This window comes from Stegodyphus dumicola, chromosome 1 (genome assembly GCF_044657685.1).
Source record: "Stegodyphus dumicola isolate Sdum_Otavi_A_Nest chromosome 1, ASM4465768v1".
Taxonomy (NCBI): Eukaryota; Metazoa; Arthropoda; class Arachnida; order Araneae; family Eresidae; genus Stegodyphus; species Stegodyphus dumicola.
In genome coordinates, this window is record NC_140768.1 from 17,741,845 (window position 1) to 17,762,346 (window position 20,502).

General features: G+C 37.3%; 1 protein-coding gene across 1 annotated transcript in view; it reads right to left on the reverse strand.

Annotated features, from left to right (window-relative positions):
• Nucleotides 1-873: 873 nt before the first annotated feature.
• Nucleotides 874-20,502, reverse strand: part of LOC118181630 (uncharacterized) — a 35,476-nt gene continuing 15,847 nt past the window's right edge. Inside the window, exons 2-5 of the mRNA XM_035350795.2 lie at nt 14,447-14,733; nt 7,653-7,791; nt 7,399-7,530; nt 874-1,446 (exon numbers count right to left, since the gene is read on the reverse strand). Of these exons, the coding sequence (XP_035206686.1) occupies nt 991-1,446; nt 7,399-7,530; nt 7,653-7,791; nt 14,447-14,724 (1,005 nt within the window). The 5' untranslated portion in view covers nt 14,725-14,733 and the 3' untranslated portion in view covers nt 874-990. The remainder of the gene's footprint in view (nt 1,447-7,398; nt 7,531-7,652; nt 7,792-14,446; nt 14,734-20,502) is intronic.

Below are 20,502 nucleotides of genomic sequence, written 5' to 3' on the forward strand. Positions count from 1 at the left end.
TTTGAGTTACTCAACTTAAAAGTTACGATGGACGATAAGTCGTCTGACTGTCTGTACAATTCTGGGAATACACCCTTAAAATTTTGTGGAATTGTACGCTGTGTTAGCGCTCCTTTTGTCGCGATTCTGATTCATTTAAGCTTTTAATTTGTCGCCAAATGTGGAGACTGGTTGGATGTTGCGCTTGATTTAACGTGCTTTTTCGAATGTTTTTGAATGGGGTAGTGGAGTTAATAATGTTTTATCGAGTTAAACAATAACTTCACAGTTGAATTAAATAAATAAACTTTTGTTTATACCCCTTAAAAACTACAGTTTATTTCAATAAGGAATTTTGAATTTTATTTCGCTTTTATTTCATTCCTCAAGAAACACACTGTCACTGCATTTTGAAGTATAAAGGGGTTGTTCTATTATCGAATAATTTTATTAATATAAGTGAAAATTTTGTTATTCCTTGTGAAGTCACAAATAATACTATTATTTTCTAAAAGAGAAATTGGTATAAAAAGTTTCAATACTGTTGCAAAATGCCCAGATGCGGTAAGATAGCTTCCCCGCAAAGCAGGTTTAGGGTTGCCATATTTGGCTTGAAATCGCCAAATATGGCATATGGAAATTAAGGATATGCCATAGACGGAACGAAAATATTCTAGATCGAATTCTTACTGATTTTCTCGAGAATGTTCTCGTTCTAAGACATACCGCCAATTTTGTCTCCAGATGTCGCCAAGTGGACGATTTCGCGCAAAATCTGGCAACCCCGCCTTTCCAAGCCATTTTCTGTCAACCCTAAAGCCGCTTCGCGGGTAAGCTATCTTACCGCAACTTGTCATTTCACAATAATATGTTAACATTATAACAGTCAAGTAGTTACTAGCTGCTTAAATATTTATTAACTTCTTTGTAGAAATGGGATATCATATATCTCTGAACTAATCTGTTAAACATAGGAATTTAAAGTTATAATCTTATTTTAACTGCAAGTTTCTAAAGGACTGAATTGCGATTGCTAGAAAATACTGGATATTTTTCTTTGTCCTTAGTCTCTTGTAAATCATTGTCTTTTGATGCTTCTGCTTGTAATTTATCTTCCTGTGAATCTTCATTTACGGATTCATTTTTCATGGACTGGCTTTCTTTTGATGCCTCAGAACCATCGCTTAAAGATGGTCTGTCTGTTGAAGCTTTTCGTTTTGAGAGTAGAGTATCATCACTTGCAGATTTATTTTCTGTTGATTGTTTTCCACTTGACATGAGGGAATCATCGCTTGCAAATATCTTCTGTAATAATTCCATTGTTTTTAAGTCCAGTGATTCATCACTTCCAGGCGTTTTCTCTGGCATTACTTTTTGTGTGGATGTTTGAATAAATGGAGCCACATTTCCTTTGGAACCACAATTACATTTGTTCTTGGGAAATTCATGCTGCACTTGATCCACTTTCTACAACATATAAAAAATTACGTATAGTAAATTTTGTTTCAGTATATTTTCATACATCTTTGATACTATAGTAATGATACTCAAATTTAAAAGAAGGAAGGATTTAACAAATTTAACAGTATGCCATTATTGAGTGCCAGTTTCTTGGGCAAAAACTAAGGGGAAAAAAGAAGTAGTGCATTCCAAGGCACTACAAACTATTCAGAAATGAACAGGCTGAACTCATATCGAAGAAAGGTTACTGAACATGTGCAAGTAATTAATGTCAAAAGAGTCCTTCACAGGCTAAGACATTTATATGTTCCTATACATTGAAGTGACAAAAGTCATGGGATACATCCTAATATTTGTCCGTCCTCCTTTTGCCCGCCGAAGTGCAGCAACTCGACGTGGCATGGATTCAACAAGTCGTTGGAAGTCCCCTGCAGGAATATTGAGCCATGATGCCTCTATAGACGTCCATAATTGTGAAAGTGTTGACGGTTCAGGATTTTAGGCATGAACTCACCTCTCGATGATGTCCCATAAATGTTCGATGGGATTCATGTCGGGCGATCTAGGTGGCCAGATCATTCGCTGGAATTGTCCAGAATGTTCTTCTAACCAATCGCGAACAATTGTGGCCCGGTGACATGGCGCATTGTCATCTATAAAAATCCCATCGTTGTTTGAGTACTTGAAGTCCATGAATGGCTGTAAGTGATCTCCAAGTAGCTGAAGGTATCCATTTCCAGTCAATGATCGGTTCGGTTGCACCAGAGGACCGAGTCCATGTCATGTAAAAACAGCCCAGACCATTATGGAACCACCACCAGCTTGAACAGTGCCTTGTTGACAACTTGGGTCCATGGCTTCGTGGAGTCAGCGTCACACTCGAACCCTAACATCAGCTCTTACCAACTGAAATCGTGACTCATCTGACCAAGCCACGGTTTACCATTCCTTTAGGGACCAACCGATATGCTCACGAGCCCACGAGAGTCGCTGCAGGCGATGTCGTGCTGTCAGTAAAGGCACTCGAGTCGGTCTTCTGCTGGCATAGCCCAAGGAAGACAAATTTCGCCGCACTGTCCTATCGGACACGTCCCTCGTACGTCCCACATTGATTTCTGCGGTTATTTGACGCAGTGTTGCTTGTCTGTGAACATTGAAATCTCTACGCAGACGTCGCTGGTCTCGGTCGTTAAGTGCAGGTGGTCGGCCACTGCGTTGTCCATGGTGGGATGTTATGCCTGAAATTAGATACTCTCGGCACACTCTTGACACTGTGGATCTCGGAATGTTGAATTCCCTAACGATATCCGAAATGGAATGACCCATGCGTCTAGCTCCAACTACCATTCCGCGTTCAAAGTCTGTCAATTCCCGTCGTGCGGCCATAATCACGTCAAAGCCTCTTCACATGAATAACTTGAACACAAATGAAAGCCCTGCCAAAGCACTTCGCATTTATACATTTTCTACGCGATACTACTGCCATCTGTATATTTGCATATTGCTATCCCATGACTTTTATCACTTCAGTGTTTAATTTTATAACCCGTTAAACCTGTCAAACCTCATTTCATTTCTCTGCCAGAATGCAATTTCCAACACGCACAATATTCAAATAAGCAGCATGAAGTACGTAGGTTTTGAAGGATGAAATCAGAGCGTGTTCTGCCTGCTTGAAGGAAACGTTGCTAACTTTGTAGTAATTCTGCGGCGTTAAGTTAGTCTTGCCATTCGGCTTGTTTTCGCTGACTTCTTTACAGTCAGAGCCAGCTTGTGCGAGATAATATAGTAATGAACAGGCTGAACCTAAACCGACAGTCTATATTTGTTGTTGTTGACTAATGCTCACTTGTCTGACCTATAATCAGCTCACGCCCACGAAATTCCTCGGGGCAAGGAGCATAAGATACTCCTGTCGTTGGCAACAGCCCTTGAGCACCTTACAGGTAACAGTATGATTTACTTCAGTTCCCCCCCCCCCAATTTTGATGGAGAGCACCCCGGTGGGGACGAATCCGAAGGTCTTCCACCCCTCTTCCCTTATCGCCAACCTCTTGAGATGACTTTCGGCTCGCCGCATATTTAGAGTGCCCCGACGCGACACGGACAATATACATTTACAAACATCCATGCCTTCTCAGGGATTCGAACCGAACCCTTTGGAACGGCTGTCAGCGACCCCAACCAGTATACGTTTTGGCGGCCGGCTATACTGAACTACATCAGTTTTAAGTTATTCTTTACCTTTCTGATTTAAGCACGAGTTGGTGACGTATTTGAGTTAATAAAGGGTTCTTCTATGCACCTTTTTTCTGACTTTGCAGTACTTTAAAAGACTTAGTGATAATTCTCTACACAGTCTTCAACGTCACGTACATTTTATGATAGCTAAGAATACACGACATTACAGCCTTATCAGTATCTCAGAATCTGAAAGATCAAAATAACTTTCTAGAACCGGTAGTCAAGGATAGAGACATATGGTTGCGTGTGTACAGGAATGCACATAGGTGCGATGACAGCTTGATGAGATTTATTTTATCAAAAGAAAAACTTCAGAGTTCTGGAGTTTTCCACAAAAATAGTCGTACAGTTTTTTACAGTATCGCAGAGTATAGTCAGTAGTTACAGCTCCAAATTCTAAGAACGTTAAACACAATGCAATGCAAAGCGCATCTAAAGAGAAAGCTCACACAGAGATATCTCAATACTCCGAAATTACCCTGAACTAAACAACTAAGAAACTGATGCTGTCTCCGATCTTATACAGTTTTCACCTCGCCGCCGAGTATCTTCGATTTCTCGAAATTACTAGAAGGCATATGAGAAGCGAATACGGTTACAGCTACATAGAGGATCAGTTACAGTTATTCAATTATAATATTACAGTTATACTGAGACCGGAGCGAAATGTCGCCAAATGATCGTCAAGTTGGCGTCGTTTTGCGATTTCCCGCCAAATTTGGAGGCAAAAATTAGTGGCGATATCTCGTCAAATTAGTGAGATATCCATTTACCCGTTGTTAAACAGACTTTTTCCAGCATATTTTCCCCGCCAGAACATCGTCGCTCTCAGCTTTTCATGTTACATTATACAGAAAATTAGAACTATTTCACACATAATTTATCTTATTTGTAAAAAAAAGGTTCGTAACAATATGTTTCTGATTAACCTCGTCGAAATAATGTTGTATGGTTTCTCAACTTTTTACATGGCATAGTTGAATCATAATATGACTTATCAATACATTTCTAGCCAATAGGATAGATTTTTTAATGCGTAAGTCCCAGACATTCGCCATAGCAAAACACACATAAAAGTTTTGAGAAGGAGGTATGCCAAGAGAAAAGTTTTTTTTTTTTTTTTTTTTTTTTTTTTGAAAAAATTACTACAATTTAGAACATCTTTGCTATCTTATGCTGATCCTGTTTTTGCCCACTTCTTCGCTAACTGAAATGAGAAAATGTTTCATTATTACATTACCAGATAAAGATGACCATTAAAAAATTAAAGTTTAATATGTGCAATGAATGTGAATCGCTTGGAAGAAACTTTCTAATTAAATAATTATAGGAAACTTTCCAGCAAAAACTTTATACATGTAACATCCTCTTCCCTGAAAGTTATTTTTTACAACAATGAATACAATAATGCAGATCATGCTGTTAAGTAGAAATCGCTTTTTCTATATGCTTTAACTTAGGCTGGATGGAGGAGGGAGAGGAAGAATTCATACAACCAGTTTACGTCTCTAGCAGACGAAATTTTAGACATAATAACTAGCTTATAATAATGTAACTTTAGAAAGTTTATCAAACAAAAATCAGCAAAGCAATAACTTTGGCGTAGATTTAGTCAGGATCTCAATCAATTTCGAAGGCAAACAGGTACAAGTCCCTCTTCATCAGGAGCATCAGAAGGTATTTTTGTCGACAGATGGCGCTACGTTCTTGTTCGCTTTACTACCGTAGGGTATAAATATGACCGTTGCATCTGCTGCTTTCCAATCTTGCAGATTTCTTTGCTCCTGATGAAAGGGAACCTGTAGCTGTTCGCTTTCGGAATTGATTGAGATCTTGACTAAATCTGCACCAAACTCAACGCTTTTGCTTTGCTAATTTTATGTTTCACTTTGTTGTATTTCTATACTGTTTTGAAGTTATCGAACATTTACTATACCACAGCTAACTATTTCATTTCTTTTAGATTAAGTTGCACACAATTTTTAAAGAGGCAAATCGGAAGACTTTTATGAGAAATTTTTGAATTTCACACAATTAGTTAAGGTTATTTATTAATCTACTTGTGACATTTATGATCTATGCTTTATTAATAATTAATTTGATATTAATTTCTTTTATGTGTTCCTTGTCTCATCACAATACTGACTTAGATGAGAAGTATTTTTTTTTAATGAAATCTTAACCTTTTGAGGCCGGGGCTTTGGTAGCAGTAAAAGGTACCAAAGGACGGGGAATCTTGACCCGAATGCTTTCCCCCCTTTAAGAAATCACCTCCTATTTGCAACAAAGATTCTTGTGTGTAGTTTAATGGAATCTCAGAGGGGTGCATCTATGTCACAAAAGGAAGACCTTTGAAAGAGATAAGTGGTTAAAACCGGAGGGACGTCAAATTTGACATTTCACCCCACTTTTCAGCCTGGAAAATGGGGCAAAAATACATAGCCACTAAAGTGGACAACCCCGTCTTTTCAAAGAGAGGACTCTATGGCCACTATAATGGCCATCCCGTCTTCAAAAGGTTAACCGTAGCTAAGTGAAACACGTTCCTCAGAACTGCCCCCTTGTTGCAGAAACCACTCACAGAGTAAGACCTATTCAAGTTTTGACAAAGGTCGTTAAGTGTTAGATAGTCATGCAGTTTCCCGTTCCGACTCAAAATGTGTTATAGAACTACGTAGGCTATACTTTTGCTCCCACCTCTCTGCTTTAGCATAAGCTTTTGAAAAGTCCTAATCTTTAGTTTGGTTTTATTTTTAGTAGCAAGTCATAGCGAACAAGGTTTATCACATATCTTGATAGCCTGGGATATGGCTCCGGCCCAGGAACCCGTGTTTCGTGGCCTGCGGCCACCTATGAAGAGTCTTATCTTTTGTCGGGAAATCGTTGGTTGTTCTTAAGGCATCAACTGCTGGGAGTTTTGACTTCTACTTAGTGTAGAGCTATCTGACTTTTGGCTGGAAATAGAAAAATAAGCGCTTTTGCACACCTTAAATTAGTATCTAAGACTTGAAGTGGAAACGTTATCTTGTGAGCTAATAGTTAACCCAGGCGATAATCACTAATGTTGCTGTTGTTTCTGCTGATGCTCACTTGTTTGACCAATAGTCAGCCCAAGGCCACGAAATTCACCGGGCAACAGCCTGTCGTTGGCAACAGCCTTGAGCACCTTACAGGTGACGATGCGATTTAGCTCAGTTCCTCCTCCAATTTTGATGAAGAGCACCCGGGGAGGCAAGGGATCCGAGGGTCTCCTATCTCTCTTTCCCTACCACCAACCTCTCGAAAGTACTTTCGGCTCGCCGCATATTTTGAGTGCCTCCATGCCGTACGAACACTATATATTTACAAATATCCCTGCTTTCTCCGGGATTCGAACTCAAGCCCTTCGGCACGGCAGCCAGCGAGGCTAACCACTATATAACCGTTTGGGCAGCTAATCGCTAACATAGGTAGGATCAGCCGTTAGGTGAAAGAAATTATAAGGTATTTTCTCCCTCTTTTTCCGCATGCCTTCGGGGTATAACTTGAAGAATATTTAACGCATATTCGACAGGTCCAGGATTCGAGTTCCGGTGAGAGCAATGCTATTTTTTCCCCGTCTCCTGCCTCAAAATAACCTAATGATTCTATAGCATAAGCAAGTAAGTTTTAAAGCCTTAGACATTATATGTTCCTGAACATGAATTTGGAAGGAAGAGAAATTACAATACTTACCTTTTCGAGATCACAGAAATCATGATAACAACAGAGGTCTTCCAGGAAACAAGCGTGACATATACTTGGTAGCTCACTGAAACATCGAGAGGAAAGTATCGTGTCTTTAAACTGCTTTTTTCTGTCCCACAACTGAAGGAAGGCGAGCATGTAAAAGCAAAGCATGATTTTGAGGGGGGAAAAAACCCAATATCAGTTATGTTTTTTTTTTTTTTTTTTTTTTTTTTGTTAAATATAATGTTTTTTATACTCACTTCTCGAAATAATCTTTTGTAGCCATCTATATCTAAGTTTTCGGAAATTCGCTTAACGTAATCATCCAACAAGGAAGCATCTAAGTGCCACAGAAATAATTTCAGTTTCATAAAGTCGCTGTTACAACATGCATGGAATCTGAAAAAATACGTATTACATACACATGACAGTGAATACAGCAATATAACGGCAAGTAACTGACAAAAATAATTGGTACTTTTCCGTTTTGCCGGCGCAAGCGATAAAGTCGCCAATAATGATACAACCGATGCCAAACGGAATATTCTCGCTGGTAACCTTTTACGGCTCATTTTCAAAACAAGTCGCAGCTTTTTCTTATCAGATTGATTGTTTCTTTCATTACTGGCATATAATTACATGAATTTTTATCAGATAGTTCAGTTTTATGTCTAAGGCCATTTTCGGTAATTAAGTCAGTTAGGATGCAATCACAGCGCTTGCCCGAAGCCGAAAATATAGAAAAGGTAAAGTCAAAGGTTAAATTCCTCGACTCTAATGAGAATGCATTAGCGAAGTAAAGTACTGCATTTTTACATAATTTCTGAGTAAGTTATTCGTACGAACTGAAATATTTCTTGCATTTAAACTTGTGTTCCAAATTAAGATTTAACTTCAAATTAATGTAGATAATTACTGAGAGCATTAGATTTTTGTAGAGTAGTTTACGTGAGATGAGATCGCTTGGGGTCACGTGATATGAACCGGCGAATCAGGATGTTGAACCATAGTAAATTCTTAATTTAATGTCTTTTTGCAAATTTATTGCCTTTATTTATTGGCTTTTTATAAAATTGTAAGCGATATTAAAATGTTTATGCCTTCAAAAAACGAATTCTTAGAACTAACATTTTTTTTTAATATTTTTTATGTGCATACTGTATGTTGTCGCCAATAAAGTCTGCTTGGCGAGATTTGCGCCGGCGAAACGGAAAAGTACCAAATAATTTTTAAAAAAACTCTGAAAGGTTTCAGATTTTAACGGTCATCCAGAAGAGTTTGTTAAGGGTTTTTACGCTGTCGCTGAGCTCGTAGTCTAGCAGTCTGCTGTTACACTTACACGTACAAACTTTTTTTTTTTTTTGTCTTTTTTTACTTCCTTGTACGAAGTAAAAAGGAAATATTGTAATCGCGAAAAGTTTCAGGCAGCATATTTCAACGAAAATATCCATTTTGACCACTATCGAATGCAATTCAACGATGTTTTTGCGTGATATCTGTACGTAAGGACAGAATAAAAGACTCGTTTCCTCAAAAAAAAAAAAAAAAAAAAAAAAAAAAAAAAAAAAAATTTTACAAAACTGCTTTAAAATGAATTCTGAAGAGAATTTTTCGTGGCGTCTGTACGAACGTTCGTACAGACGCCAGTACAGTCTGTACGAACGTATGTGCGTACGTACGTATCTCGCATAACTCGAAAAACGAGTAGCCTCAGAACGTTGAAATTTTGTATATAGGACTGCTATAACATGTAGATGTGCACCTCGTATTTTGGTTGCAATCGGCCGCACCAAACGTATATAAATACTATATTTATATGTATATTCACTCTGTTACTCGGCACAGTGACCTCAGTTTCTTTACTCTTATATGTTTGTAAATTGTACATTTTTTGCTTTAAAAATGATTGAATTATGTTGTTCTTATCTTCTGGTTAAGGTTTTTATGCCTTTCGTAATTCTGGAAGCAATATTTGTACAATTATCAACAATTTAAAAGCTGTTTAAGTGCGGTTAAATTTTAAATAACATGGCGGACATATTTGTTTACATTTGAAACAGCAGAATTGTAGATTTGTTGCCAATCTGGAGAGACTAAGCTTCGCAACAACAAAAATAACGCCTTCATGTATTATTGCGAATTAAATCATGCTTAATCCTTTCTTGAAATTTTTCGAGGAAATAAGTGTTTAAGATTTACTTCGTAATTTTTAATACAGATATTTTGAGTTTTTATGTATTTTTGCCTTGTCGCGAAGTGAGAACTGAATTAATTGAATGAGAAATACTAAATCGTCTGTGAAAAAACTGTTTCTTTTCTTCTGTTTTCTTTGCTTAATTTCTTTCATACATCATTCTAGCTTTATTATAGTATTTGAATAGAACATGTGGCAACGATAAGATAATTCTTCAAATGATATAAATTTTGTGCATTCAGAGTGTCCTTATAGTAAACAAATATAATGAATTTTAAAGAGTGCATTTATTCTGTTGTGGTTCATGCGCTGTCGACGAAGTATATTTTATTCAATCCAATCAATTTAAATGAAATTCAAGAAAAAAGTGCGTATAATTTAATATTCCGTGCAAGGAAGTCATGTGGTGTACACACCAGATTTTTTTTAGTTTTATTATTAGACACCATTTTCTTCGCTCATACAATTCAACAGGAAAATTACAAAAATTTTAAAAGCAGTATAGCATACAACGTTAAGTCTTGTAAAACATTTTTCTGTTTTTTCAGTTCATCATATCAATGTTCAGTTTTCTTACTAAGCTGTTTTTTTTTTGTGTGTGTGTGTTTATTTTATTCTGCTTTTGTGTGTTTATCTTTTGTGTGTTTATTTTATTTGTTAAATAACACTCTCTCGGCTCTTACGCCACATAAAATTCAATTGAACAAAAAATCACAAATTATTTACAAACAATATATCTTTAGAATTTCCGATATACAGTCTCGCACACCGAAGATAAAAATGTTTGTTACCGTACATTGTTGCCATTAATCTTTTTGAAATCGTTGAATTTGTTAATCAAAAATTCGCTAATGCTTTACAAAATGTAAAATACGCAATAAAACCAATCGGAAATTCAAAACTCGGGCTTCCAGGTGCCCATGTTCAGGTGGAGAACTACATTATTCAGAACTGGATGTCTGTAGGTACCTTGTTTTTTCACAATGCGAGAATCATGCATACATTCATGCAGAATCTGCATTATTTAATTTTTTTTTAAATATAATACAGGGCGATAATATTTGGTGGCTACAATCTTAAAAGTGATATGCCGTTTATAGTGATTCAACGCAAAATGCCGTTTCGAGATTAATATCCCATTCTGGACTAATATCTCTTTTGGGTTAAAAAAAGAAAAAAAGAAATAGGCCATCATGATCCGCACAGCACCAATGAGGTTCAATCCAAACAACATTCGCGAATATGTTCTGGTTTTATTTTTAAAACTTATATTTTTTAGTAGTTTTTATAAATTTTTGGAAAACATTTTTGAAGCTGTAAACTTTTTACCATCACTTTAAAGCAGATGTATTCGTAAGCATACCTTCAAAAAATTAAGTTTTTATTCAAAATTTCCCAAGACATGCATAAATATATATATATATATATATATATATATATATATATATATATCAAATGTGGTATGATCTTAAATGCATTTAGTGAGAAAACAAGTTACTATTACTTGCGCAATTGCTGCAAAGTAAGTTAATAATAATTTATTTCCTAAACAATATTGATTAATTGATTATATTATCTCCTAAGTTTAATTGAAGTAGAAATTTTTAAAAGAGTGAATCCATGCTAATAAGTTATATTTTGAAAGATGTTTTGAAGTAACTTGAAAGTAAAATGTTAAATCATCATGAAGAACAATATTTCAATTGTAAAAGAAAAAATTAAATTAAATCCATGTAATCATTGTTATTGATTGGAAATTAGTTGACTTTTCAAGGGGAACAAACCAACCCATTGTTCTATGAACAATGATTAAAAAATAAATACATAAATACGAAGGTGTTTCGTCTTTACTCGAGTAATAAGGTCAAGCCAAACCGGCAATTCTAGTCAGGCCAAATATTTCCGCAATAGAAGGGATTATGTACCAATGCTGATACTCAAAGAACTTATTCCTATGAAGCATTTTAGCCAATTCAATTTTGAGTGAAAAGCAATTTCTCTAGGGAATTCCGAAAAAACTCGAGTAACCGTCCCCCGACACCGCCGTGTTTATGCATTTGAGTTCTATATTATTTGTAAAAATGAAGCATTTGAAATTGTCATTATGAAATAGAATTCAAAGTATAAAGTTGAAATAAACATAGAAGGTTACAAAATAAGATAAATAATGCAAACTTTGTAAAGATAAATCAAAAATAATATAAAATAAAAAATATAATAAGAACAGTGAATGCACATGAAGAAATAAAGGCCAGAAAAAGTAATAAGTGACTTACATTCTTTCTAGTGGGGAGTCGGCAAAGTGTTCTCTTCGCGTCTGACTCAGAAGTGTAGGATGTCCGAAAAATTCTTAGCGGCAGCGAGGGCTTTGAATAATATCAGTCGGTAATACTTGGGTGAAGTAATTTATGGTAGTGGGTGGGACTCGGAATTTTTGAGGAATGTATTATGTGGAGTTCTTATTTGAGAGAAACTGTCTGTTAAGATTTTTTTGAAAATACTAGTGAATAGAAATTAATTAATTTCTGGCTAATTGTCGTGTCGAAATGATTAAGAATTTAAGAAAGGAAAAAAATAATTTTCACTGTCTAAGAGCTATTAGACAGACTAAAGATTATGAAATAGGCCCATTTTTTTTAGTAACAGCATAGTAATTGCATAAGTCTGAAGACAATTAGCTTTTTACAATATATACAACTGAGTAATTACACTATATACAAATCTTTCAACTGATAGTCATCCAACTTATACCGCCTTCTCAGGTTTAGGAACAAATTATCATATCCTTATCAGTTAAATGATTTAGAGTGAGTATTTAACGCCTGCTCTTTTAAGGCAATGGTTAATAAATTGAATGGGTATTAGATTATTTTTGAGAATTTTAATAAGGAGCAATATATATATATATATATATGCACGTTTTAAAATTTGGCATATTTATTATAAGCGATAATAACACCGAATGTGGTTAAAGCACTTTTCCAAAATTATTTGAAAGAATATGAATGATGCAACATTTTCTTCCTCTCGTGCAGTGAAAGGGAAAGGAAAGAAGGTTACTATAAATTAAGAATTTCACTGTGTAACTCACTTATGGCGCAAAATAAAAAAAGTGCGCCTAGGTAATTTTTTTAATTTCTCGGCAAGTTTTTCACAAAATTTTTATAAAAATTAATATTTTGGCATAATTTGAGTTGTAGAATCGAAAAAATCAGTATGTCATTTCAGGAAAAGTCCGATTTTGTTTCAAAATAACTATGTTAGAAAGATGTTATATTTAAATCTAATATATATCCTAAGTCACGCTTCCGAGACTTGAAAAACGCAATTTGAATTTCATCAATCAGCCCAGTAGAACGGGAGATATAGAACTGTCCTACTTTTTTGGTGCAAAGTGTATATATATATACCGGGTGGCCATAATTAAACTGACAGTGCTCACAATGTTCTGTAGCGCGATCCATTTGCAAGAATGACGCCACATTTTGTAGGAAGATTAAACAAGACGGGGGACGAAGGATTCCGCGAAAAAAAATTAGTTCCAAAAGTCACCGATAGGGGAATATTTGGCGCTGCGTAATAGAAAATAGAGTGTTAACAAATGCAATTAATACGGAATAAAATTACCTTTTATTATGGATAAACCTTATGGAATATGGATATGCCTTACAGTACGGTATGGAAAATATTACGAAAGATTATCAACTTCTATCCGTACAAGATCAGCCGTGTACAAGAGTTACCGTACCTCGAACATGATAAGCAATTGACTTTTGCTCTCACCTTTCTTGCCAGAATGTAGGTGGATGATGCTTGGCCGTGATGGATGATCTTATGGGGAGACGAGGCCCACTATTACCTGAATGGAACTGTGAATACCCAGAACTGCCGAATTTGGGATGACAAACCACCACATGCAGTCACAGCAATTCCCTTACATTCACAAAGGTAACTGTTTGGTGTGGGTTCACAGCGGAATTTATCGTAGGTCCATTCTTCTGTGAGAACATTACCCCGACAGGACTGGAAACCTGTTCTGTTATCGGAGAGAAATATCACCACATGTTGAACAGCTTTGTCATTCCGGCACTTCAGCAAAGACAATGCCTGGGGGAACTCATTTTCATGCAAGATGGAGCCCCTCCACACGTTGCTGTACGGGTGCGACAGATGCTACGACAGAAATTCACAACAGAAAGCGTCATTAACCGCAACTTTCCAACTGCATGGCCACCTCGGCCGCCTGATCTTACCCCATGCGACTTCTGGCTATGGGGTTACCTTAAGTCCAAGGTCTATCAAGGAGTGGTCCAGGACCTGGCTACGTTGAAGGATAACATATCACGGACTGTACGGGACATTCCTGCAGACATGTTACTTTCTGCTGTTCTGCATACTGTGCACAGAATGCAATATGTGGTCCACAACAACGGCAGCCACATTGAACCTCATTTGAATGCATTTCTATTACATAGCGCCAAATATCCCCCTAGCGGTGACTTTTGGATCTATTTTTTTCGCGGAATCCTTCGTCCCCCGTCTTGTTTAATCTTCCTACAAAATGTGGCGTCATTCTCGCAAATAGATCGCGCTACAGAACACTGTGAGCACTGTCAGTTTAATTATGGCCACCTGTTTTATATATATACATATCACGGATATACATATATATTATATATGTATGCATAAACGCAATATATCCAGACATACACATTACATCCAAGCATACATATATTTCTGAATCCGGTTCCGATAACAGAACAGTACATAATTTTAATTTATTGTAAATTTTTCCGACTCTCTTTTAAGCATGTACACTGTCTTCAATGAAAGTATTCTTTCTCGAAACATTTAACTTACTTTTGATGATGCAAGTTCTTCGGGGGAGGAGAGTCTATAAACTTTTCGAAGCCTGGACACTGGAGGCTTTCGAGGTGATGGTGTTCAGAGAAACAGTCAGGGATACTTGATTGGGGAACATGACGAAGATGCTGTTCTAATATGCAGTGAGGGGATATTTTAAATTTGTGTTCAGTTTCTATTTTGTCCTCAAAACAAATGCAGCTCTCACAGTGAGGAGGCTCTTGGATTCGTTTTATGGAAATTTCTTGTATGTCAAGTGGACACTTTTCCATCATCAACGTGAACTGCGGAGAAATATTTAGTCATATCTTTTCATACAATTTTCAAGATAAATTTCAGTTTTAAAGCTTTTTCAGTTATAGATACTTACCTCATGCTGAACATTACGTAAGCATAAAGTATAAAGAAATTTTTAAAAATAAAATATACTTTCCTCTAGCTTATCTGCATGTTTTTGCAGTTCCAGGATCTCTTAAACAGACTTTTGTCATTTAAGGAACACTTGAATGGTAATAAGCGGACACTTGAATGGTCTTGATCTACCGCTTCTTGATATTTCGTGTATAAATGTAAACGCATATGTTGCCTCTAAGTAACTCATTTTTTTTTGCTATTATTAAAAATAGAAAAAAAAGGTCATTATTCTAGCATTATTATGAGTAGTGTCACCTCAAACAGTATACTTAGCAACCTGAAATTAGCAAAGAACAACCGTTCTGTCAAACGTTCGGAGAATGACAGACCTCATCCATTACCTCAGACTGAATACGTAAGGAAAGAATAATTGTATGGAACAGAATGTTATAGACAGAATACCTGTATGGGATGTTGATTTATTATATTGCTCCCCAAACGAAGGTTTGGGATATCTATTTTCTCAGTATTTTTAGAAACTGTTTTGCAGTTGGATTGCCAGAAAAGGCGCGAAGCATTTTTGCAACAAATGGCGCAAATTCATGTTTCGAAGTACCAGACCCATTCGCATCTGTACTTTGATGTGCCATTTGACAACTGATAGCTCTAGCTTCACTCTTACAAACTGAATGATTTGGTTGAACTCCGGAGATTTTATAAGAAGATGAAAATGGAAGATCCAACTGGTACATTTACATCATGTTTTGCTGCTTTAATTTCTGTAAAGAGAATGCATGTGTAAGACTCGTGAAAAGTTTCGCAAGGTCTACGAACATAATGCTTTATAAGAGCATCAGTGCCGACGATGGTTAACGAAATTTCGTGCTGGCGATTTTGATCTCCATCAGGGAGCCTCTATGATATATTTTGTCATCAACGAGGTTTGCCCCGGAAGTCTTTTATTGACTCGGATCTGTACCTTGGCGGCTCCAGAACCCCAAGTGAAGATCGTCCTAGTTACAACAAGGAGTTGGCGAAGACTCCGAACCTATGAGGAAAAAGGTAATAACCCTTCACTCCATCAGGCGGGGGTTGTCCCATTATAGGCTGTAGGGGAACCTCAGGTGTGGAGAGAGATGATAACTCTGTACTTCGTCTGATGTGGTTGGCCGACTGGAAATGGGTCCTACCACGTAGTACTGGTAGGAGCATCTTGACGACCAGTCAGACTTCCAGGTTTTCAGTGTTCCCACGACTGTAGTCTCTGAGCGCGGAAAGTGGTTACCCCAACCTGCCCAGTTCAGCAGTGATTAGACAGAAACATTTTAAAGTCCCGGGCTTGGACGGCCTGGGGCAGCAGCATGATTGGCATACTTCTTACCTCTCGAACACCTTTGATTAGATGACCCACCTTCTGATATGGAGGTTTCTCAGTAGGGCCTAGTCCGTTGTATGCTTGACAGATAACATAGCAGGACAAGTATGTAATACCATTGCCATTATCATCAACCTCGGTTGATGATAAAGTAAATTCATTGACCGAGTCAAATCCGCGTTACACTACACGGCAGAATAACCATTATCCAAGCCTTGGCGACATCTGAAGAAGCTTGGAAACATAAAGGTGTATTTTGTTAGCTATTATCAATGAATCAAACAATCAATTTGCAATGTGTAACGCCTCCAGTCTGAAATTTGTGCAAATCCTTCATTTAGAAACGTCCAGGACTTATTAATATTTTAAAGGAGTATTGTTCCATCAAGTCAACAAAACACCAAACACAAGTTTGGTCACCCGTTACATATTATAGGAGCTTGGATGGGAGGGGTTGTCACACCCATATTTGCCTACCATTACGGCGTCAGATTTCCACTTGTTTCGATATCTTCAAAACTCCTTCCATAGTATAACTTTCAGTTCAGACGAAGCTGCAAATCACTTTGTTCAATTTTCTGCCGTTAAGAACAAGTTTTATGAACGAAGTCAGTGAAAGATGATAAAATGTTGCCAGACTTCTGAAAAATAGGATAGGCATTTTACGATAACCTGATATATTTCCGGACATGCCTGTTCAGTTGTTAACTGCTCTGAATTTCAGTGAAATGGAAGTTATTTATAATACTAAATGAACATTAGACAATTTAGTTCGGAGAAAAACTCCTTATAATACTTCTTTTTAATACAGTGAGTACGGCCTTATATTTTGGGTACTACTGTAGCCGAAGGAATCAAGTTACCAAATGGAAACACTGAATAGTTTCATTTGGCTTAGTTGATTGTGGCCTATCTGCCTAAGGGTAGGGATGCCTTCGTGGAGGACTTTCTAAGGGAAACTATTTCGTATACACACTTACACATGAGGAAAACCACGAAAACGCCCATGCAGGCAGCCCGTTCTTCTGGAATCGAATGGAGATCGGAACTACCAGTGTTCAGTAATTTTACCGCTCGGCAGATGGTGCACCTGGAAAAACTGAATAAATATATTCCATTATGCTACTAAACATGAGTTATTCTAACATAATGATTAGTTTTCTGTTCCACCTTATAAGGTATTTCTCCCACCTTCTTAGCGTGCCTTCGTTGTGTAGTGGTTCTGCACGCTGGGCCGGTATTCCAGAGGGCCTTGGTTCGATTCCCGGCGAAGGCGTTGCTAATTTTTCATCTTGCCTGCTTCCAAAATATACCTAATGTCTCTATAGCCTAATGAGATTGCATTTAATTTTTTTTTTATTTTGAAATTAGTAGCTTGTACTTTCGAAACTAATTAGCTATATTTCTCATCTTCACAAATGAAAATAACAGTAGGCAGTTAATTCTTAACGGCAAAATTCTCGAGAGGGATGTTATTCAGAGAGCTGTCATATTGCAATATATTCCAAAAAAAGGATAGAACTGCGTCATTTTATACAAAATAACCTCGAAGTTGTACAAAGCAGCTATTCCCTTTCAGTTTCTAACAATCGAAAGTTACGTTCTGTGCAGTTCGAACAAATGAGCGCAAATTCTTTTCTTCAAAGGACAAAATAGTTCACAAAAATATGCCGTTAACTTGTGTAAAATATTTTTGGGTAAAAAGAGAAACGAAAGAAGATTCAGAAAAAAAGCAACATCGAAGAAAAGGTTCAATTTTCTCAAAACAACGAACATTACACACAGTTCCTTTCCTTTCGCTTAGATGGATAAAAGAAGCATTTTGCAATGAAATAAAGCATTCTCTTAAACTAACCTACCTAAGAAATACGAAGACAAATTTCGATTATAACTCTTTTTAAACAGAAATTAATATTATTTTAGTAAAAAAAAAGTTGTAGAGAAGTTTTCCAAGTTTTTGGTTTGTAACGTTATAAGCAATCATGTCATTTTCCAACCATGCGATCTGGTAGATATTATGGTACTTTTCTGTTATCGGGTTCTGATTCAGGAATGCATGTATGTATCATACCTTTCAGCCAAGAAGCAGATCACCCAAGAACAAACACTTCAGCGTAAAGAAATATCTAATGTGTACACTACATGACTTCCTTGTATGGCCTATTAAATTTTTTGCTGCATTTCGTTTAAACTTATCTCCTCAAATTTCATTAAAACTACATATATTTCTCATTCAATTGATCCAGTTTTCACTTCGCGGCAAGGCAAAAATACGAGGCACGTCCAGAAAGTAACTTCCGTTTCAATTTATCTCCGCTGCAGCTCAGCGATCGCAGTTCCGCACATGCGCAGTACACGTTCTGTATCAAGGAGAAGAAACGCGCGCCATTTGGAGATCGCTGTGAGTCACGCACGCTTTGTTGTGCTTGTTTACAATGTCGGTGTTGATTGAAAATCCCGCCGCTTGTGAAATCAGATCTGTGATTCGTTTTCTGAATGCGAGGAAAGTGAAACCTAGTGAAATTTATCGGCAAATTTGCGATGTTTACGGACCAAAAGCGACGAGTGATTAAATGGTGAGAAGATGGGTCCGAAAGTTCAATGACGGACGTAGTGATGTGCACGATGAAGAACGAAGTGGGCGTCCATCTTTGATTACAGAAGAACTGGTTCACGCGGTTGATGACAAGATCCATGAAAACCGAAGGTTTACAATTAGTGCTCTCGCTATGGAATTTCCCCAAATTTCACGATCACTAATGCATGAAATTGCTACCGAAAAACTGAAATTTCGTAAACTTTGCTCAAGTTGGGTACCAAAGATTCTTACTGAGCAACACAAAACAAAACGGATGGGTAGTGCACTTCAGTTTTTGACCCGTTATGCTGAAAGCGGCGAAGAATTTCTGACACAGTCACAGGAGATGAAACTTGGGTTTCTTACGACACCCCTGAAAGTAAGCGGCAATCAATGGGATGGAGGCACACTTCATCCCCAGCAAAGGTTAAGCCGAAGCAAATCTTGACACCTCGAAAAATGATGTGCACAGTGTTCTGGGACTGGAAAGGCATCTTACTCTTGATTTCTTACCGCGTGGTCAAACAATCAGAGCAGATGCTTATTGCGAGACACTTCGGAAATTGCGCCGCGCAATACAGAATAAGCACCGAGGATTGCTGTCAAAAGGTGTTGTTTTTCTTCACGACAACGCACGACCACACACTGCAAATGTGACAAAAACCTTCAACCGGGATTTGGCTGGGACGTGTTTGACCATCCTCCGTACAGCCCTGACCTCGCTCCTAGCGACTTTCATCTGTTCTTACATCTTAAGTCTTTCCTTGGCGGTCAACACTTCAACTATGATGACGAGCTGAAAGAAACTGTTTCCAACTGGTTGAAGACACAGGCGGCAAATTTCTATGAACAAGGTATACAAAAACTTGTGCCACGCTATGACAAATGCCTGCAATATTTCGGCAGTTATGTGGAAAAGTAGTTTAAGAGTTGTTGAATTTTGTGCAATAAATAACTTTTCCGTAGCTGTACACAATTTACTTTTATTACCAAACGGAACTTACTTTCTGGACGTACATTGTATATAAAAACTCAGACCACCTTCATTAAAAATTTTAAAATACAGAAAACATATAACACCAAATAAAGATTAAAACAGATAAAAAAATTTGTGCAACTAAAATTAGAATTTCTACTCAGAAACAAGCAATTCGGCCAGCGTGCAGGAACACAGATTTTTCAGTGTACAAAAATGAAAGTTTACTTTTGGTCCCATTCGGCAAAAAGCCACTTAAGTTGGTTTACAAACTGACTTAATTCACTATTCCACTAAAAATTTCAAATGCAAACAAATGACGACCTCGGGAGGTTTAGCAAAGCTTTAACAACTTTTAAACTGCTGATAATTCTAAAGTTACTGCATGTAGTTTATAAGGTATTTCTCCCGCCTTCTTAGCGTGCCTTTATGGTGTAGTGGTTCTGCACGCTGAGAGGTCCATGGTTCGAATCCCGGCGAAGGCGTTTGCTATTTTTCATCTTTAATGCTTCCAAAAATATAACTAATGTCTCTACAGTGGCGCCGGAACTAAAAGGGTGGTGGATGATCGTTCTCCCCACCCAGGATTTGGCAATTGGGTCCCCTAAAAACACCAGACGCCCTTTAAAAGGGGGAGCATATAAGGTATTTCTCCCACTTTTCTAACGTGCCTCGGTGGTGTAGTGGTTCTGTACGCTGGGCCGGTATCCAGAGGTGCTTCGTTGGATTCCCGGCGAAGGCGTTTGCTATTTTTCATCTTTCCTGCTTCC